At 31.4% G+C, this 23,136-nt stretch overlaps 2 protein-coding genes across 3 annotated transcripts; both read right to left on the bottom strand.

Annotated features, from left to right (window-relative positions):
• Positions 1-8,154: 8,154 nt before the first annotated feature.
• On the bottom strand, positions 8,155-9,936 carry LOC129319893 (peptidyl-prolyl cis-trans isomerase-like). 2 transcript variants are annotated; one of them, XM_054964990.1, is made up of 5 exons: positions 9,877-9,936; positions 9,680-9,734; positions 9,425-9,522; positions 9,072-9,095; positions 8,155-8,222 (listed from the first exon to the last, which is right to left on the bottom strand). In XM_054964990.1, the coding sequence occupies exons 1-5, from the start codon at positions 9,886-9,888 to the stop codon at positions 8,181-8,183; spliced, it is 231 nt and encodes a 76-aa protein (XP_054820965.1). In that variant the 5' UTR covers positions 9,889-9,936; the 3' UTR covers positions 8,155-8,180. The 2 variants fall into 2 exon arrangements, with proteins under 2 accessions (XP_054820965.1, XP_054820964.1); XM_054964989.1 differs by having other exon boundaries at positions 8,175-8,222; positions 9,422-9,522.
• A 4,500-nt stretch (positions 9,937-14,436) lies between these two features.
• LOC129319670 (secreted RxLR effector protein 161-like) lies at positions 14,437-15,198 on the bottom strand. The gene has a single exon (XM_054964757.1). It carries the CDS (start codon positions 15,196-15,198, stop codon positions 14,437-14,439), a length of 762 nt encoding a protein of 253 aa, XP_054820732.1.
• Positions 15,199-23,136: the final 7,938 nt, after the last annotated feature.

The raw sequence follows: 23,136 nt of genomic DNA on the forward strand, positions 1-23,136 counted from the left end.
CCAATTCTTATATTTCGAGATTAAAATTGGGTCAACCTGATATGAAAAGACTACTAGGTTTGGTCTTATATTGAAACAAAAAAAAATAAAAAATAAGATAACAAATAAATTTTATATATTAAATTATGTCCATCTAAAACGTTCCCTTGCAAAATGATATTATAATCAAAAGTAATATTTTAAATTTTTAAAAACTTTAACATACATTATTTTTATATAATATTAAGTTAGGAAGTCAAATTAAAATTTTAAATAAAAATAATATATTTACTTCTTAAAACTTTTCATAATAACAACAAAGTAATTTATTAAGTATGATCTATAAAAGGAAAAATTTCTCATAAGATTAATTGATACTAATAAAATTTATGATAACATATATAAACATATACCGGGCAAGCAAGATCGGGTTTGGACTAAACCTGAGGTTTAGCCCGACCTGGTCATTGAGACCAACTTGAAAAACTAGGAAAGACCAAGCTTACCAGGTCATTGGGTTGGTTAAACACCCCTAGTTAAATTGCCAGCTGGGAAGTTTAATTTCATAATTGTAGTAAATTCAACAATATTTTGGTCTTTATACTTTTAATTTAAAATGGAATCTCATTTGATGAACTTTATGATTTAGTAAACTTTCAATTATCATAGTAGATTTTATTTATTACACTTAACACTTTTCTACCATGATATACTCTTTTCTATCATGGTAGTTAATTTTGAAATTGTCTTTATTTAATTAAAAGAAATGCTTTTCTATCATGGTAAAACTTTCTAAAATTATTTTATCTCTTTTCCACCATAGTATTGTTTTCAAAAATAATTTTTGTTATTTCTATCATGATAAATACTTTTTTACTATGCTAAGCATTTAAAAAGATAAGTTTTATTTTAAATACTATGATAGACATTTAATTACCATAATAATTTTAATTAATTTGGTTTTAAAAAAATAGTGTCAACTGACCTAGCTAGGGTCGTTTCTATCTCAAGATACACAAATCTCACAACACTCGACATTGACAAAGAAGAAAAGAAAACAATTACTTATTCCATTTAAAAATATAAGGTATTTTTTGAGGAGTTGAATGTTAAAAAATGTAAGACATTTCTAATCTTTTGAGGTATAATTATTGCTCTTTTTTTAAAAGTACCCCTATTGATGAATGACTTTATATTTAATGTAGAGTATTTCATAAAGGTAAATATAAAAATATATGGTTAGTTAAAAAGTAGGTAACTACTTTATTGAGGGTAAAATTTAATTAAAAATATTTTATATTTTTAAATAAAAAGAGTATCAATTAGCGTTCAAATAAACATTGATTAAAGAGGTTACTCATGGAATCTAACCAAACCCTCCGACAATCGAGAGGGAAGCTTAACACAACACAATGATTTAGTACACTTTTTATTCTCATCATTATTTTCTTGGTAGAACCTTATTCTCATTTTGATTAATACATGATTTTAAACCATGTCTTTGAAGTTTTAAATCAATTAAAAGCTTTTTTTTTTTACTAAAAAAAATTGAAGGCTTGTGTTTTTATCTTATCTCTCCACCTAGACCAATGTTCCGGGTTAAAAAAGGAGTCTTGAACCATACTTAGCTAAGCATGAAAGAATTATATTGGTTATGTGACTCATTGGAAACCGAAACTTGCCTTAAAAGAGAATAAATCAGAGGTTCAATGACCCCTAGACTAGATGAGACTGTTTATTGTTAATCTAATAAAGAATTGCAGCCATTAGAAACTAAATCTTGCTTCAAAAGTGGAGAGGCCAAAGGCTCAGTGACCCCTGCACTAGGTGAGACTTTTCTATTAATTTCATAGTTATTTTTAGAATAATAGCCTTTTTAATTGTAGAGGCTATTGAAATTTTTATGATAAAAATATTCCTTTTGGTTCTATATAAAAGTTATCTCTCCAAAAAAATATGGTCCTAAATGCAAGTCATTTTATAAGAGTTAGCATAGCATTAATTTCTTTATTTCAAATATGTCATTCTTTTCAATGAGGAGATAAAGAATTTTTTTTTAATTTATAGTATTCATTAGGGGAGTAAAAATGGAAAGGAATGTGATTTTTAGACAATTTAAATGATGTAATTATTTTTTATAATTTAATTATAGTAGCTTTTTTTTTGGAAGTGGAAATGATTATGAAAGTGAATGTAGTTGTAATGCATCATTTATTGATATCAAGTCCACAAATTGAAATGTGATATTGCCTTTTATTTCACATACAAGTCATCCTATTACATAAACATAATAATCTAGATGTAGCCTTGATATCATAAGATTGAATGGATATCAAAACAGATTTAATGTCCTATTAATCTCATAATTTGGCAGAGTTAACTCAATTTTACTTCATAGATTGTAAAACTAGAATCTCAAGGACCTCCAAACTAGATGGCACTTTTTTATTAATTTCATACTTTAAAGAGTTGAATTTATCAAAAACTAAAGTTTGCTTCAAAAGGGGAATAATTGGAGGCTCAATAATATCCGAACTAAATAGAACTTTTTTGTTAATCTCGTACTTTCAAGAATTATATTTATTGGATATTAAAACTTACTTTAAGGGAGGAGTAATTAGAAATTCAATGACTCTCGAACCAAATATGGCTTTTCTATTAATTTTATATTTTAAAGAGTTGTAACTGTCATGACATCAGACATGAGTTGGTGGAGACTTATTTCCTATTGGATTTGGATCAGAAGGTACATTATGCTTCATGGAAACGAAGCCAAAAGAAGCTCAAAAATGATATGGTAAAGACAAAACGAAAACCAAATTCTTTTGTGTTGCCCGTGTTTTTGTTTCCTCTGGTTATCTAAAAAATACATGTAGAACCCACAATGTAAAGCTATATATAAGTTAGGAAACAATGTACAATATCCATCACAAATTTAATTTAGAAGTAAAATATAATGATTTTATGAAATTTATTATTTTAAAAAATAATATATGAATCAAGAAATTATTGATTTATAAAAATTATATTTTCCTTAACATATATTTACAAAAAGTTAACATTTAATGCTTAAGATTTTTGTTATATGACCGGATACTTTCGCAATTATTACACAATATCTAACGAATTACAAGAAATAATTATTTAAAAAAGAAACAGTAAGACGAGAAAGGAAAATAAAAAAAGAAGAGAAAATTTCACTTAGGACCCTTGATCAAACATAATAAAAAAGAAAGTCCTTGAATTTTTTAAACTCACTGCAAGTCTAGGCACTGAATTGAAATTAAAATTCAATGAGAAATGACAAGATTGTCCTTGCCTCTCTACAAGTAATTCAGCTGAAATAGAACATTCTCTCGCTTTGAAGAGTCACCGATTTGAGTGACGACACCCTTGTTGCTTCAAACAAGCTGTGCAAGTCACCAATCCGACAACGAAGCTCCTAGACAAGAACAAGATCCAAGAGAACAAGAGCGACCACCTCATCTTTATGCTTTTCCCATCATTCCTCTTCTATTTTAGTGTGTAATGGAAGATTCTAAGAAACATGATAAAGAACAAGGGAAGAAGAAATGAAGTAAAATTTCACTAGACCATAGATTAAATTTTATTTTTTTTCCCTACTAAATCTATTTAAATCACTTGTTTATCACCTTAGTGTGTGTGGTTCATTACCTTATAGATTGTTGTTAATTTCTCTATCTCACTTCTTCGTTAGAACATTAACTTGAAAGAATTTCAAGTGTTGGTTTCATATCGATAGAACATGCCCATATCTATAGGGTTTCATATTTGAATGACTTGTTTGTCATCTTAGTGTGTGTGGTTCATCACCCTATAGACATGTGTTAGTTTCCTTACCACACTTGTTTATTATAACACTTAGTTGAAAGAATTCCAAATGTTAGTTTCATACTAGTAGGATTTCAAGTTTGAATAACATGTTTGTCACCCTAGTGTATGTGGTTCATTTCCTTATGATAGTTGTTAATTTCCCTACCGCACTTGTTCGTTATAACATTGACTTGAAAGAATTTCAAACGTTAGTTTCATATCGGTAAAACATGTTTGTACTAGTATAATTTCATATTTGAATGACTTGCTTATCACTTTAGTGTGTGTGATTCATTACCCTACGACAATTGTTATTTTTCCTACCATACTTGTTCATTACAACACTGACTTGAAAGAATTCTAGGTGTTGGTTTTATATTGGTAGAACATGCTTATATCGATAGAATTTTATGTTTGAATGACTTGTTCATCACTTTAGTGTGTGTGGTTTATTACCCTACTCACAGCTGTTAATTTTTCTGTCGCACTTGTTTGTCACAAAACTGATTTAAAAGAATTCTAAATGTTAGTTTTATACCAATAAAACATGCTCATAATAGTAGGGTTTCATGTTTGATCACTAAATCAAATTCCTTCCAAGACTTAGAGGTGTCACTAATCTTTAGACACCCTAGTTCAAGTCCTGAAGAGAAGTTTAGGAAGCTTTACAATGTGTGTCCTCTGACTTCAAAAGTTGATGATCCATAGTAACCTTGAGTCAAAAAACATCCTTTTAGATCATAATTACCTGCCATACATCTTAAATTTTGGTCTTCACCTTCTCTTGAATCCTACTACTAGCCAAGAAATGTTGGAAGCCTCGACTGCTAAAGATTACCGACGATATGTTTGATTTTAGAGTGTCCTTTAGAGTGCAGAGAGGACAATATTGTCATTTCTCACTGACTTTAATTTCAATTCAATACCCTAAACTTGCAATAAGATTTCAAAAACTAGGGGTTTTTCTTTTTTATTATGTTTGATCAAAGGGTTCTTAGTGAAATTTTCCCAAAAAAGAATCTTTCTAGAACAAAAGGGGGAAAGATAATTCACACATGAGAATCCAAATCCTTGTGGATTTCCGAAATCTAAACGTAAGGTCTTAATAATATGAAATACGACTACATGAATCCGCAAAATATCAAGCAAGTTAAAAGAAACAATAGTTAAAAAGAGAGATGGCGTAAAAAACATGAAAGGAAGTTTTTTTTTTTGTGGGGCTAAGGAAAGAAAGGTTACGACTCGTAATAAATAAAAAATGGAGAGAATATGAATAAAAAAAATTAAGATAGGTAAATGAACAAACTCTCTCTTAAATTATAGGTCTAAAAATATTTAGGATTTTAAATTCATTTTTTATGCAATATTTCCCTTCAACCTTTAAAAACTGTACAATTTTACTCTTATCATTAATAAAAGTTAACTTTAACTTTTAGTTGACTTTAAAATGACATAAAAAATAACTGAAAAGACCAAGAAAATTTTCTTGTATATTTTCAGATCATTGTCTATAATTTTTAGGACCATTATTGTAATTTTTGATGTTCTTTTTTACTAATAATCAAAGGTAACTTTTGTTAACGTTAGAAGTTAAATTATGCCATTTTCAAAAATTAAACAAGAATATTGTATAAAAGATGAGTTTAGGATCTCAAATATTTCTAAATCTATAATTTAGAGACCAATTTGCTCACTTTTTCCTTTTTTTTTAATGACTTAGCACATCATTTTGAGTCATCCTTGATCTCCAGTTAGGTCACACAGACCCAGTTGAAGCAACAAGTCTATTTAGAAAGTAGGCCTCTTAAATAGGCTTACATATGAGTCTTTACATTTATCAAAGCCTACATATCTTATATATTAATATAATTTATAATTTATAGTTTATGTAATAATATACACCCTCAAGTCGCATTTATAATTCACATTCTAAAATATTTATTTAATTTTATTTATAAGTCACGATGTGGCACTTTAGGTAATATTTAAAAGATATTTTTAAAATTACCTTTTATGAGAGAAAAAAAGTAACATGACATCTCTTTTTAAATTTGTTATATAAGGACGTAATTGAAATTTTATGCACTTTTATTCCATTTATGTTTTTTTTGCATCATTTTGAGTCATCCTTGATCTCCAGCTGAATCGCACAAACCTAGTTAAAGCAACAAGTCTATTTAGAAAGCAGGCCTCTTAAATAGGCTTACATATGAGGCTTTAGACTTATCAATGCCTACATATATTATATATTAATATGATTTATAATTTACAGTTTATATAATAATATACATCCTCAGGTTGCATTTATAATTCATATTTTAGAAAGTCTATTTGATTTCATTTATAAGTCACGGCGTGGCTCTTTAAATAATATTTATAAGGTATTTTTAAAATTATCCTTTATGAGAGAAAAAAAGTAATAAAACATCTTTTAAATTTGTTATATAAGGACATAATTGTTTTGAGTATTGATAAGATTGATAAAAATAACTTATAAAGAGAACTAGAGGAGTATTTCATAAGTATTATATATATTTACCTAAACAGGTAGGTCTTACGAAAATAGGCCTGATCTATTTATCTAAATAGACTTTATAAATAAACCTTTCAAAAAGCCTAAACTTAGTTGGCTTATTTATTAAATAGGTTAGGTTAGGCTGAAAGTAGACCAAGCTATAAACTTTTGATAAGTCATTAAGCCTATTTTCACCTCTACAACCTATCAATTGAACATTTAGTCATAAACATTACCAAGTTTCCAACCATGTCCTACTCAGTCGATATCTGATCACTTCAAACTTGTTACTTGATATCCACTATGTAAGAAATGGAAAAATAAGTAATGAATCTTGTATAAACATTTTTTGTTCCTTTTTTTTGGGACAAAAATTATTTGATATCCATTACTAATTGATAAATTTGAGCTTTGTTAGAAAATAATAACAAAATTTTACATTAGCAATCAAGGTCCTAACTCTAGCCTTTTCCTTTATTTTGGCTTAGAATAATTTATACAGCCTGTAATTGAATAAAACTTGTTATTGTTAGCCCTAACAAGGGATTCCTTTTCCAATATGATTTTCTTTTACATTAAGGTCTAAACCCTCAACCCTTATCCACATTTACTTAATTTTACTCGTTTGAATTACTTCATCTGTTAAATGCAGTATTAGGGAGAGTATTACTTGATGTGTTTGTATTACTTGTTGGTTTTTCCTTACTTTTTAGTGTTTGACACGCTGAAAAGTAAGGAAAATTGGCTTTGTCATATAGGATCTATCAACTACTCTAACCAAAACCAGTCTAAAAGCCAGTGCAGCTCCAAATAAAGCACTCAGTCTTGTACAAAGCATGTAGTCTTGAATTAGAAAGGCATAGATAAAGAAGAAATGCCTTTTTTCCGTACTATAGAAACGTGTTTAATGGAGCTTTTGATAAGAGAAGTTGGCATATATGAAGTGTTCTTCAAGGACAAAATCAATAATATTTTATGTTCTTTGGATTTTATTAGACCATTTTGGATTAAGAGTTTCTTTTGCTAAGTTCTGCAAAGAATCGCTCAACTTGATCAAAGTCGAGAAAGAAATGCAAGTTGACCAAGATAGTGAGTTATGGACGAATTTGATGTATGGAGTCTGTATCTATACCACCATGTTTGTGAGTTAACATGATTTCTGCATGTAAAAATGCAAACTTGATGAACTCCATAATTCAACTAGTGATTTTGACAAACTTGTTCTTTTAGCATAACAGCTTAGATATTCTAAGCAAGGCAAGTCGCCCAAAATAAGACCCCTATATGGCTCTATTAAAAGCCACGTATGTACTCGACTTTCTGAAAACTAAAGAAATGCTACATGAGGCCTACCCTCATGTGTCTTTTTGACATTCATTGCATTCACCATAATTCGTTACTTCAGTTAGTGCATAAGGATCCGCAGTAGCAGCAATCTTTTCCAATACTTCACGTCCACTATCAAGCTTTCCAAAAACCACGAGAAACCTAGAAAAGATTCCAGTGGAAAAGATTGATAGTGGACATGAAGTATTGGAAAAGATTGCTAGGGTGTTTTCTAGGTTTCTGTGCCTTTTTTCCTTCTCTTGAGCGGCTAGGGTGTTTTGTGCAAACATTGCAGTTGAAGAAGTTTATAATTTACTAGTCCTATTGTGTGGAATGATTCCAAAAATGTGCAGAATTCCTCCTCCAGAAAGTTTAACTGCAGATTTCTCATCTGAAATAAATCACATCATTGTAAATACCCTATTATCAAAATAAAGAGACATTTTGAGCTATGTCGGTAAGACAACAAAATATTTTGAATTTTTGCATTCTACATGGTGAGAACTTAAAAGCATGAATGGCATTCTCACTTGGGAATTTGCACCATAAATACTTTATCCATGTACGGCTGCGAAGATTTCAAAACAAGAGATGCAGAGGCATAAGATTAAACATTATATCAATGGGCAAAAGAAAATGAAATTTATAGAAAATTGAGCATTGGACTAGATGAAACTTATACTTGAAATTAACATTGTGACAGAATGCAATGCAAAAATGATTAAATACTAACTCCAGAATTGATATTCAACTTCCAAACATGATGCACAAAGTGTGAGCCTAATGGATTAAACTTTCAAACAATGAAGAAAATGAAAGAACATAAGAAAGACAAACTGAATACAAAACAGACCTATTAAATAAGTAAAATGATATTTTTATATCAGTTGAAGATTTACATATACACCGGCACACACACGTATAAATATCAACCGCAGAAACTGGTTAAGCTTGGACATTTCAAACAGATATACTATGTAACCACTCATTTAGAAATACCACATCTTACGTGTTTAATTGGGAAAAAATGATCCTATTAAAAATCCCAATTGCTAGTCTTAATCCAATCCTACTATTCTGCGACTCAAATTGAATTCAAGGATAAGAGGAAACAATGTCAAAGATAAATTATATAATAAGATTCATTATTTACAACCAATAAACATTATAACTCATTCTTCCATTTCCATGCAACGCAAAATAAAACAAACGAATCTGTTTTTATTTAATTAGTAATAGTAATTGCTTGTAAGTTACAGTAACTGCTTCATGTGATGACTCAAGATGATATGACCAAAAACATGAGATGGACAACTTCAAAAACATGAATGCGGCCATATGTATTGTATCAAATTACAAACATTGAAAACTAGAGAAGTGTGTCATCCTAATTCCAATGCAGCAATATAAAACATACCGTATGAATGGCAGAAATCACCCCCTGCAAGATGAAAACTAGCTATCAATACACAGTTAAGGTACCACAATGCATACAAAAATAGGTTTAGACACTATGAAACTTGTTAGCATTATAAGATGGACAACTCAGTAAGTACAAGCTTAAAACTACATCACAAGAAAAGCACTCATGACCATCAACATTCAACGGTGCATCCTACAACATAAACAAGCATAATTGACTAAAAGAAGGGACCACAACTGAGCCACGTTCATCTTCAACCACAACAGGATGGATAGATCTACAATACAGAAGAATGACCTTAGATGTAACAAGAGTTAAAAAAAAAAAAAAAAAAAAGAACACACCACCTTCACATAGGAGCCGCCTTTCCCAAAGTGATAAGAGGTAGAATCCTTGTAGTGTAGGGGAAAACGAATACAACCTTGCTCCCGAGTTCCCTTTTCTCCTGAACAAAGAGGAAAACTAAATGAGAAATGGGAAACCTATAGCATAAGCTATAAAATCTAAATAAATTAACATGTCAAAGGGATTGTTCAATCAATCAGATAGTAATCGTAACACAATAGGGTTTAACTAGGAGGAAAAAGCCATTAAATTATTACCAGTGCATAGTGCACAGAAATTTTCTACGGAGGCAGGGGCATCATCTTTGAATAGCTGGGAGGACAAAAGAACTCATTAAGTTGCATTCCAATTCTCCTCGAAATCGAAGTTGCAAAATCCACAAAAATAAAAACTTGATCATGTATCACAACAGTCATTGTTATTTAAAATTAAAAGTATTACAAAAAGGGTATACCTCAAAAACCATCTTTCCTACAGGTAAAAAAGATCTACACAAACTTCCATAAAAACGAAGGGATTCTTCTTCTGTTCCATTCTCTTTCTGTTACGAGTCACGACCCCGGTTTTAAATACAAAATTCTTGCTTACGACATAAGTTTTTGTTTATTACACAAATGAGCCCAGAGCAGTAATTTTTGTCAAACGACTCCTCAGCTCACCTGCCGCACGGCAGGAGCCAAGACTCTCTTATATTGAAAGTGCTCCTCTCTTCTTTGGTTGTTCGATGTGGGACTTAGGTACAGGAACAGTAATACTAATTTGCATGCAATAGAATGCATTTTTATGGTTAATGTTTATTGATTATTTTACTTAATTCTTAAATTATTTTTATAATATAAATAATTCTTCCGTTTGAAAATATAAAATATTTTTAAAAAATTTAGATGTTAAAAAAGTGAGATATTTTTAATCTTTTAAGATATAATTATTATTTTTTTTAAAGTGTTCTTATTGATAATGATTTTATATTTATTTGTAGGGTGTTTAATAAAGATAAATATAAAAAATATATTTAATTTAAAAATAGACGGTGAGATACGATTAAAAAAGTATATCATTTACTTTCTGACAAGTTCTACCCCGCCTCCTTACTTTTCCAATGTCATCCAATCACCATCAAGGCATAAGATAGATTAATATAAAAATAAATCCTGCATGTTATCTGTCACAATCTAAAATGCAAAGCAAGTAGAATAACACACAAGTTGGAGATAAAACTCCCGTATTATTCAGGGGACCAACTATTCAAGGGACAAGTTCAGACAGTGTCGAGAAAACAACTGAGAGAGAGAAAGTTACAGAGAAAGAGAGAAATAACACAAGGCAATCCACATTTTCCATAACCACCCACTCCTGGCGTGTAGCTTTTATAACTCTCCTCTATCTGCGGTGAGCCTCTCGTAACTTTCACGTGAACCTTCTAGTGCGAGAACTCCTGCGCGTTCTGTCCCTCAACGCCAGCTGGCTTTCCCACTTGAACCTCCAGAGCCTTCGTGGAGTCCAAGTTAGCAGCTGAGTCACCAACTGGACACGTATACGTCTCATTCTCCTATTCATATCAGTATATTTAGATTTTGAACAATGCATAACCTTCATCAAATTTTTTATTAGAAAATATATGACTGACTTTTATTAGAAAATTTAAACCCAAATTCCTTGCCTTTCGACGTTTCCCTGCAGAAGATGGATCGAAGGATGGGCATGATCCACTTGGCCCTTGAGATTTCCTTGAAGAACCTTGTGAGTACCTGAATGATTTAGGGTAGAGAGCCACCATCACATAGAGAGGACCTGACGCCACACCATCCAAATACCAAGGCCTATGACTAGCTGCAAAAAATGTTTTCTATGAGCTTAAAGAAAATTGTCATTCTTAATAAAATTAAGAATCAAAATGAACTACGGTCAAATACACCACAACTGGTGATTTGAACTGATGTTACGGGAGTCCATAATCCAAAACATCCTATAGCGCATCAAGCCCATCCACAACCTCGCCAAAAATGACGCAAGAGCTGCCAAACGATTCTAAATAATAGGATTAGCATATTATGTACTTTTACAAATGCAATGTTTGAAGGCCGAGCATTTTATAATGACACCCTAGCTGGTCAAGTGGAAAAAAAAGCAAAACAAGAGTTAACAATATAAAAGAACCTATCAAGGCTGCGATTAGCTCCCAATGTTATCACAAAATGAGACCCACGATCATTACAGTCTCTTCTATCCATTGATAGTAACCCTTCCCTATCATGCTTACACTCATTTTCCTCAACTGAAATATATTACAACAATGTAGAAACCTTGTTCATCAAAATACATAGACAGACATTTTGATACCTCTTCAAAAGTATGATCCAGCATTCTCACCTAGGAAATATGGGCCATATATGCTATTTCCGCCTTTCCCTGCAAGACTATAAAAAATGAGATGTAAAGATGTAAGAGTAGACATTAATTATATGAAGGAGAAGAAATGACTGGTACGTTCGGAAAATTATAGCAAACTAGACATCAGACCAGATGAAACTTACAATTGTAGTTAACAATGCAAGTATTAAGAACCTAACGGTACTCGATCAACATGATAAAATGTTGAGAGGATCATGCAAATAATAATTCATATTAAGTAAAACAGTATTTTACATGAATTGAAGAATCATACGTACAGTGTAGAGACTAGTTAAACTTATGATTTCCAAACAAGTACACTATTTATCCACTGGTTTAGAAATACATCTTAGGTGACAACATTTTTAATTGGGGAAAAAAGATCCAATTAAAATCCTCAAGTGCTAGTCTTAATTAATTCCTACTGTATGGGAACCCCAATAATTTGAAGACAGGAAATACAAAATTTACTTGAAAGCAATACATCAATATCTAATATAAAATATAGATAACAAGACGCATCATTCACAGGCAGCGAACATCACGGCTCACTCTATGAATACCGTGCTATGCACCAAAAAATGAATCTACTTTCATTTACTTAGTAATTAGTAATAATTAGAAAAAACAATAATAACTGAATCGATTGAAATTGACTAAACGTATTGTATCAAATAATAAACTTCAAGAAGTAGTCAAGTGTGTCATCCTAAGGTCAATGCATGGATAGACATCTTACCAATTTGAGACAAAGCACCTCCCTGCAAAGGAAAAGTGGCTATCAGTCCCTAGTCTTGATGCCACATTGCATAGAAAACGGATTTGTACATAAAAAGCCTATTTAGTATTGTAAGATGGACAACTGAGTAAGTAAAAGCCTAAAACTATATCAGCACATACCTTCACATGGGATAGGCTATTAACCTTGTAAAGGTAACACTACAGGTAAGACAAAAGCTTCCCGGTTTTGAGACTTACTCCCGTTTCACCTGAACAAAAGAGAAGTCTAAATAGGAAACGGGGAAGCCATATCATGCATAAACCATAAATTCTAACTTAAATTAGCATATCTAGGGCCTTGTTCAACTAGTGAAACTGCAATTCCAGTACAGGAGGGTTCTATATAAAAGAAATGAGATCAAATAATTACTTGTACATAGCGCATGGAAATTTGACACGGTGTAGGGGGCTTTGTCATGGAATAGCTGGAAGTACGAAAGAATTCATTAGGTTGCACTTCTACATTCACGGTCAAAGTTGCAAAATTCAATAGTATTGAAAACAAAAGGGTACTTTAAAAACCATCCTTTTATAGAGCCTCCATTTACAGATATCCATGTAAAGAAGGGGTGCGGGATCCTCCTCCGCCATTGTCTTTCTTTTGTGAATTAGAACTCAAGCCAACAAAACCACTAAAGTCACAAAAGTCAATCATGATAGGCCAATTAATTACTAATATTATGAAATAATAAATAATGCATCAGAAGCAGACACTGATACTGGCACTGTGCCATTTTTTTCCAACAAGAAATTAAAATAATCAAAATCAAAATTTGCAAGTCAAATTTTTAAAGGCAAAAGAACATGATAAAGTCATAAAACCAAACATATATATAATCTCAGAAAAAAAAGAGTCGGGATACATATGCAAATGCAAGATAAGTAAAAATCAAAATGGGGGAGAAAACCAATTCTGAGATAGAAACATAGATTGTATCAGTTTTATAGACTAGTAAAAACATAACTGAAAGGAAAGCGTTAAAATACAAATTAAATTAGTCAAATCTCATTTAAAGAATAAGAGAAAGCAGCTGAGAACTGATATTGGATAAATATCATGGATAATACTTGAATCAAAGAAACATCAGATAAAATGCATCAGATTATAACTTTTAAGAAGCAAATTTACTGGTCAATAAGCTAACATGTGCAAAGCTTACAGCAAATACTGAGATGAGCAATTCATGCAAAGAACTAAATAAATACAACACAAACCAAACAAGTGTTGGGGTTTTAGATGTATCATGAGTCTTTCTGATGTAAGAAGAAACGGCCAGAAAATTTCTCGAAAAGCAATTCAAAAAACTTGAAATAGCTCATGATTTTTAATCAATAAACATGCATAGAAAACAGAGAAACAACATACCAACCTAAATAAAAAAAAAATCAAATGAATATCGGGCCAAATCAAAGGACAAGCTGAAGGAATTGTGATAAGAAGCAACCAAAGATGAAGGGGGCAAACCTAGGATGAATCATAAGGAGCATGAAAGGCAACATAGGGCACCCAATATTACCTTGGAACGATGCGGAATGGGGCGACAGCAAACGTGATCACAGGTCTGGGCGACACGAGGATGGGCACGGATTTGGGCGACGCGAAGATAATAAATTCAGAAGCAGTATATTATTCTGCATGTTGCAATACATACATGTACATGACAGTTTCCTCTTGAATATAATCATATCCCTCTTCTCTTGCTATCTCCACTGACTATCTTTCCACAATATGCCCTTATATGATATTTACTACATAACTAACAGTATCATATAATATATTACATGCAATAAATGATATTTTCCATTATCGCAACGTATCTTTGACGTTCTGCAGTACTCCCCCTCAAAGTGGTGCATGGAGATTCGCAATGCCCAGTTTGCCCATGAGTGCTTTGAGTCTCTCTTTCCCCAACGCCTTCGTCAGCATATATGCCAGTTGGTCTCTTGTCCAGACGTTGCGTGGCATTATCTCTCCCGACTGATATCTTTCTCTCACAAAATAGCAGTCCATCTCTGCGTGCTTGGTTCGCTCGTGGAAGACCGGATTCGTGGCTATGTGAATCGCTGCCTGGTTATCACAATAGAGGGACGTCGCTTTGCTCTGCTGCTCCTGCAGTTCTTTGAGCAACCAACGAAGCCACAAAACTTCACTAACTGTGCAAGCCATCGCCCTATACTCTGGCTCAGCTGATGATTTGGCCACAACGTTCTGCTTTTTGGTCCTCCACGGCATAGGTGAGCCTCCAAGTGATATGAAATATCCACTACTTGATCGTCGGGTTAGAGGGCAGCCTCCCCAGTCCGCGTCGCAATATGCCTCAAGTTCCAGATTTCCTTCTGATCTGAGCAAAATGCCTTGACCTGGAGTGCACTTTAGGTATCGTAACACTCTTTCAACAGCCACCACGTGGGAGTGTTTGGGTTCTGATGTGAACTGGTTTAGGATATTTACCGCATAGACGATGTCTGGGCATGTTACCGTGAGGTATTGGAGTTTCCCTACCAACCTTCTGTATCGTGAAGCATCAACCTTGGTTTCACTTTCATCATTATGTAACTTACAATGCTGCTCCATTGGAAGCGCACTTGGTCTGCAGTTTGCCATATTCGAGCGTGTTTGGATTACTTTCTAACTGAGGTTTGAGAGGCTCCAACCTCAGTTGAGATAAAAAAAGCTCATCAGAGCATGTTTGGATAAAAAAAATTTCGGACGAGCGTTTATTGCAGAACGAGCGTTTCTAACGAAGCCAGACGAGGGAGCTTTTTGATGCATGATATGGACGTTGGTGGGGCTGGGGGCAGATTCCTCTCTCCAGTCCTTATTATCTCACCTCAGCCGCGGCTTCTTCACTTTAATAAGCACTAGCTGTTAAAGTGATCTAATTATATATAAACTTTTGTCTGCTATTTCCTTTTGGTTTTATTAGTCTGTCATGCTTGGACTTCATATGGCTTTTTTGAGCCTTTTTTGTATTGCGATTTCCTTCTGCTTTCATAATGTTATAGTTTCCATTAAACTGTTACACTCTTTTGTTGTGATTTTTTTAAAATAGGAATGTGAGGTTGTTATTAGATGTACTATTCTAAAGGTAGAGATATACTTGGAACTATGATGGATGCGGCCCGTGTAAGAGCAAACCAAAAAAAAAAAAAAAAAAGAACAAGGTGAATGGTATTGCAAGAATTGTAAATAAACCATTCCTATTCTAGAACCAAAGTAATTCTATCTTCTAATACTTTCTTAATTCATTGGTTCCAATAATAGTGTTCTTCTTCGGTTCTTCCTCTAACTCAATTCTTTCACCAAAATGGCTTATGTGTATTCAGATTTAAGGTTCACTACACTGTTTTTGATAGCTCTGGTCATTGCTCTATACTATAGTCTTCTTCAATCGTTCTGCTGTTGAGCTCTTTGAGACTTCTTGTACCAATCTGCTTGCTAGCATGAATAAGGTTTGGTGAAATTATTCTATAGTCAAGAATAAGTGAAATGTGTTGTTTCAATAAGGTAAACAATTCCAAGGTTTGTTCTGGAGTCTTTTATCTGATATAATTTCTTCCTCTTACCTAAAAATTCCAAAATAGGCCTAATTCTTTCGTAAGGGCTTCAGCAAAATGGTTGGGAGGGAAATGGTTTTAATGCTTAAAATTAACTCTTTCAATATTCGAAACCGTACAGTAGGCATTTGTGTCTCTCACCACTCCGAGGATCCTGACATCTGCAAACGTTTCACCTATTCAGAAAATTCAGGTAAATTTTATACATTTGCACATGAAAAAATAATTCAAAGAATGTGTATAAATAAGACACATAATCTAACTTCTCTACTACTTTGTATCATTGTCATCTGTCATGAAGCCTAATTCCACACCTGAGGAAGTTGTCAACCAGGTTATTAAAATTATAAATTCATATTATTTTTGGGACTTGAGCTTCTTTTATAATAATATTAACAATTTTCCTTCTTTGAATTCTTTCAGAAAATTCCTTCAACTAATACATTCTCTGAAGGAATGATGTCCACGCCTTCTAAGTCTACTAGATCAAAGAAATTTCTTCAATATTCAAGAATTGATGATGATATTGAGCTTGCAACTTGTGAATTCCCCAACCTGCAAGAAATTAAGGGCAAGAAACGAATCAATGATGGGGCATCTCTTGCTGAAGAAGATCAGCGAGGATTAGTTGCCATGTCTGTCATGCTTAGATCTCATATGGCTTTTTTAGAACCTCTTTGTATTGTGGTTTCCCTCCGCTTTCAGAATGTTAAGTTTTATTTACCAAGTTGATGACTAATGTTAACAGTTTCCACGAAGCAGATTCATATAATGCCTAAAATAGTCAATAGCATCCTTATTAATCAACCATCTACCTGATAATGAAAAGGGAGTTCAACATCATTTTCACAAATGAACCTTAATATTGTAGGCCATTGCAAGTTCTTCAAAAATGATCAACAACTTCATCATTTTTAAATTTGGCAAACTTTTATAGGATTATATTATCGTTTCAAGCAAGAGGAAGTTGTATATATATCATTTCTTGGATAATTGGATTAAAATTATCTTCCTTTTCAATGATGTCGAATGATTCTCATGAGTCTACATCTTAAATCATTTCTGTCAATTCAAAAAATTTTAGAAGATGCATTTCTCATGTGCTTCTCTCCCAAATGAATAAGATATTGTATTTTTTCAAAAAAAAAAGATATTAAATATTTGATCATAATAGAATTTATGTAATCATTCTCAACACATTTATTAATATGAAGTTAATGTAAATATCGAAATCCTGTTAGTTCTATCAATGTTGAATAATGGTTTTCATCATTAAAAGGATATGAAATTTTAGTCTCTGATGCAACCATTGTAAAGTCACCTCCTATCCTCACATGCCATTCAAGATTGCCTCTTCCATAGGTTGAAACTGTATTCATTCTTACTCGATAATAATTCAAATGATTGAATAGTAACTTTCCCCAATATAGATTAAATGATTTCAACTTCCAACATGAAACAATTGAACTTGACCTCTTCCATTTTATAGCAACCATTGAATTTTGCTCTAATTGGAAAATTCATTGCAATATTATTAATATTGATGTGCGTGCAAAGCTGTACAATTGAGTAAGATCAATTATTCTCAAGTTTCAATGAAATATTTTTTATGGTCGGAATGGGAACACCAAAGTCTATTATAAGTACTTTCTATAATCAAGCACTATTATCATGTTCAGATTTCAGTAATCACATTTCCTTCTGTCATTAATGGACAAATCCGTGTCTTCTTTTTAGGTTGCATCTGACTGGGGGAATGGTTAATATTAATTTTCTTAAGTTAACTAATGATACTAATGAACCTTTAATGTATTGGCTGTGTATATAGATATATTAAGTACATTGAATATGTTAATTATATAGATGGGGCTCTTCCTATTCTTGCTGATATTACATCCTCCAATATTATTAATATTTCAAATAAAAGTTCGCCATAATTAATTTTCACTCTCTCCTTTTATTCCAGTACTCCAACGTTCTTCACTTACTTCTGTAAGCCACTTCAACTTCAATTCATCATATACTACTAATGCCTCTGTTGGTGAGAGCTGTTAAATTACGCTACTTCTATTGTTCATTGCGCCCTTGTTGAAACACTAATTAATTCAAGATGAGTTCAAATGGTAATATCATCAATACTTAGTAGTATTCCTTCATGACAGTCTCCTATAGTTATCACATCCATTCTAAATATTTCTATTGCTATGAACACAGAAAACACTCCTCCGAGATCAGTTTTGAGCGTTAGAAGAACTGCTAGGATGGTGAAATTTAATAAAGGAAATGAATCCGGCAAAAGCCTTTCTCATCCATTGGATGGTATTGTCGTTTGTTCCAACATCAATGCAATGTCCTACTATATAATATCTGATAATTTATTCTTTCCATTAATACAGGTATATCTGAAACTCAACCCATAATAACATCAGACCCCATGGGAAGCAATCCCTGCAAAAGATCCCATCTGAAAAGCATTAGTTTGAACACTCCCCTGTATCTTCCTCTTTGACATGTAATGACATGTCTATCTCAAGTAACACCAAAGGAAACAGAATTTGACCAAATTAAGCTATCCATTCTCCAAATTCAATGATACATTTTCATGTTAATTCCTCTTTATTTGACAGTTCAAATTTTATCTCTCTGAATTTTTAGGCACTTTGCAGTTATCAGAATTAACAGTAAAGATTTGCATTTTTGAATCATTTCAATGATTGAAATTCTGCTTCAAAATGGCATCAGCTATGACTATTTTTGTCAAGCATGGAATTAATGTAGTTTTAATCAATTGAAGAGGGTAACTTTAAATGGAAAATGAGATTATCCAAAGATAACTATTGACAAAAAAATAATAATAAGAGAGCGAAAAGAGTGCATAGTTTAAATTATAAAAGTGATTCTATACCACTATCATCTACAAGCTTCTTCTGTAGTGTTTTTTAACAAAAGTTACAATTTACAACTGATTCTAAATGACAAATTCAAGTAAAAGTAACTAAAAGAATTGTCTATGTTGATAATGATTCTGTTCCATGTTTAAGTTTATTCATCATCGTCTATATAAATAAGTATCGGAAAAATCTCTTCCTTAGGAATAAGTATCTGTAAGGCATGCGCAGAATCTTATTTAAAATATAATTTTTTTACAGGTCATCAATCAAAAATTAAACAATTTATATAAATGATGCCAGTAGAAAACTCAGATGTTTCTATGAATCCTTCCCCACAATTTATACTTCAAATCGCCTTTGGATAGATAAATCAGAATCCAAAATGTATAATAATATTTTAAACTTTAATATATGATAAGGATTTGGATGGACCAAATACTTGTTAAAAATAAGAATTCCACTCATTAATTTTAATACTTACTTGTTAGAAGTATTTTTGTAAAATTAAATTGAAAAATATTGCAATAAACTAATAAAATCAGATCATTTGTTTATTCGTGATAGTTATGCATTGAGTGGAAGAGCGAGGTAGAGAGAGGGGATTGGCGTTGAGATCGTGAGATAAGAAATTGAAAAATAAAATTGATGGAAAGAAAACAAACATGTTCTACGTTAACATAACACGACACAATGATTTAGTACACTTTTTATTCTCATCATTATTTTCTTGGCAGAATCTTATTCTCATTATCATCAATATATGTAGCATGGGAATACACTTTATTTAAAATATGATTCTAAAACATGTTTTAGAAATAAACTAAAGGGTTGTTTCATTGAAAATTGAACCTTACTTCAAAGGAGGAGTAATTGAAGGCTCAATGTCTCCCGAATCAAATGAGACTTTTCTGTTAATCTCATAGTTTAAAGAGTTGTAGCCATTAGAAATTGAACCTTGTTTTAAAGGAGGAGTAACTGGAGGCTCAATGACCCCTAGACCAGATGGGACTTTTCTATTAATCTCATAGTTTAAAGAATTATAACCACTGAAAATTGAAGCCTGCTTCAAAGTAGGAGTAGGTGGAGGCTCAATAGGGTCTGAACCAGATGGGACTTTTCTATTAATCTCATAGTTTAAAGAGTTATAGCCATTAAAAATTGAAGCTTGCTTCAAAGGAAGAGTAGGCGGAGGCTCAATAGGGTCTGGCCCAGATGGGACTTTTCTGTTAATCTCATAGTTTAAAGAGTTGTAGCCATTAAAAATTGAAGCTTGCTTCAAAGGAGGAGTAATCGGAGGCTCGATAACCCCTGGACCAGATGGGATTTTTCTGTTAATCTCATAATTTAAAGAGTTGTAGCCATTGAAACTCGAAGCTTGCTTTAAAGGAGGAGCAACTGGAGGCTCAATAACCCTTGGACCAGATGGAACTTTTCTGTTGATCTCATGGCTTAAAAAGTTGTAACCTTTGGAAATCAATGCTTGGTTAATTGCTAAGACACTAGAAGATTGATAACTTTGGAACAAGGAGGCAAGGAAAATAGTGAAAGAAATAGAGATAAAGTGGGTGTGAAGAGCCATGTGAGAGAAATATGACAGTGAATTTGTAACTCACTCTTGAATTGCGTTTTATTCTTGTATGTGTAACTATATATACACATGCAAGAAGATTGTTAAGGAGGGGTTGGTGCATGTAATTCAAATAAATGATAAAACATACACGTTGGCATAGGATAAATCATTATCATTAAACGCTATTATCTTCTTGATTTAAATATGTATAAATTAAATTAGTAGTGATAAGATACGTGAATATGTTGATATATTACCTTTTTTTTACCAACGTTATTGATATATTACCTTTAAAAAATACATTTGATTCATGCGACCAAACTTTAAAATCATCATACATGTACTGATTGGTTTTGGGAGGAATAAAGAGGCTTAGGAAAATAGTGAAATAGATGGATGTTGATCTGAATCTGATAGGTGAGGTGCATGTGTATGAAGAAGATCAGAACTATGTGAGATAAATAACCGTTTCAATTGTAAAAGTTGAAGCTTGTGTGTGATAAAAATATCGAATCATTGTATAAAAAAAATATCGAATTATTTATTTATGGAAAAATTATAAATAAATTTCAAATAAAAAATTATTTATTAGTCTCACAAATTTGTGAATATACTTACAAGCCTCATGGGACTTGATTAATTGTGATTATTAATTTACACTTAGCTCCTTTGACTAGAGTTGACTGAAGTTGACTGGCCATTGTTAGCTGGCTGCCGTTGATCAGTCATCAACTGGAGTTGACCGGTCAAAAAATAATTTTTCTGAAAAAATATTTTTATTAAAATATTAATACTTTAATATTTAAAAGTGAAATATAACAAATTTACAATTAAATTACCTGAATTTATAATTCAAACTTCTTATATTTACAAATCAACTTTTTACATTATTAATAAGTAACTAATATTTAAAATTCAACTTCACAATTTTACACATTAAACTTAACAGATTTACAAGTTGAATGTCTTAAATTTACAAGTAAATTTCTGAAAAAATTAATACTTTAATATTAACAAGTTAATATTATAAACTTTGAAGTTAACGCAGTAGATCTAAAGGCGAATTTACATAATTTATTCTGTGGCTCTTCAAATTTTATAAATTAATTGAGTCAAAACTTAGAAATTTACCAGTTAATACAATAAAAACACTTAGTCTATTTAATAGAATGATTTGAAAATTTTTCAGATCTATTTTTAAAATTAGAAGAACTAATGCAAAAATTATATAAATTTATTTGTAAATCTTTGAGGTTGATTTATGAATATAAGAGATTGAATTATAAATATTAAGATTTTAATTTTTTTTAATGGCTTACCTATAAATTTTAGAAGTATAAGTTGTAAATTTATGAATTTAATTTATAAATATTAAAGTACTAATATTATAAGAGGTTGACTTGTAAATATAAAAAATTTTACTTAAGTATTTACTTGTTCTATGATGTTTGACTTATAAATATTAAAATATTAATATTTCAATAAAATTTTTGTTGTTGGTGGTTGGTCAATACCGATCAACACTAGTTAAAGGGGCATGTGTCTAAGGGCATTTATGTCATTTTACATGATAAATTAAATTTAGCCTATTTTTTTGAGATTTGAGTGTATTTTCACAAATGCGTGGAATTCAATTGTAAATAATTTTTTGTTTGAGACTCATTTATAATTATCTCTTTATATATTATTTGTCACCATAGTCATGCACTAAGTGTTGAGGGAGGATTTGTGTGGTTGAGTTTTTTTCTTAGAAATTTATGTGTGAACTAATTAAAATTAATTAATTTATTGATTTTCCAAGACAAGTGTGATTTGTTGAGTTTAGTTAATCGTTAAAGTGTATGCCATTAACTAAACTAAAGCTTTGTAGTGAATGAGCCTAATAAAGCTAGTAATTTGAGCCAACACGAATTAGCTAGCCTAAAATATTTTAGGCCTAAGCTAGCTAAGGAGTTTGGGATAATCCAAATAAGTCTAAACAAGAATAAGTTGTGCTCGAATGCCTAACTTTTTTAATATTAATAAAATGAAATTAGCTTCCATCTCAACTTTTAGTTAGCAGTTACAAACCCTCTTTCAGACTCTCAATTTTTATATTTCATATTCCTAAATGAAGTTTTAATAACTATTTGTTTTGAATATTTTTAAAAATATTAAGAAAATATAAACATATGTTACTTCATATGCTTTCATTTTTCTCTTTTAATGCTTGGTCTCACTTTCATAGGGATAGAAAAAAAGATGCATTATAATGTTATGTTGCTTGAAAAATCTTAATTTTTAAGATAAAAATTAAAATTAGCTTAAAAATAGTATTTGGGTTAACTCTCGAATAAGTTTAAAAGTCTGAGGTGTTAAAATCTAGCTTATTTATATGAGATTTTTTTTAACACAACATATTGATTTACTAAACTTTTTTATTCTCATAATTATTTTCTTCCTTATGATTATTACATATAGCATAGGATGGAGAACAAGGAAATTAATCATACTTAAAATATGATTCTAAAACACACCTTAGAAA

The sequence above is a fragment of the Prosopis cineraria genome, unplaced genomic scaffold, assembly GCF_029017545.1.
Source record: "Prosopis cineraria cultivar Desert tree isolate PC_DT_omini unplaced genomic scaffold, ASM2901754v1 PC9, whole genome shotgun sequence".
Classification (NCBI taxonomy): Eukaryota; Viridiplantae; Streptophyta; class Magnoliopsida; order Fabales; family Fabaceae; genus Prosopis; species Prosopis cineraria.

What these genes read in the sequence shown, in the direction of transcription:
- LOC129319670 (XM_054964757.1), bottom strand. Translation starts at nt 15,198, where the DNA reads ATGGCAAACTGCAGACCAAGTGCGCTTCCAATGGAGCAGCATTGTAAG.
- LOC129319893 (XM_054964989.1), bottom strand. An exon ending in GCGGCTCCTATGTGAAGGTG is followed by an intron (nt 9,096 to 9,421) that starts GTGTGTTCTTTT and finishes TTCATCTTGCAG; the next exon opens with GGGGTGATTTCTGCCATTCA. An exon ending in TGATTTCTGCCATTCATACG is followed by an intron (nt 8,223 to 9,071) that starts GTATGTTTTATA and finishes AAATCTTCGCAG; the next exon opens with CCGTACATGGATAAAGTATT.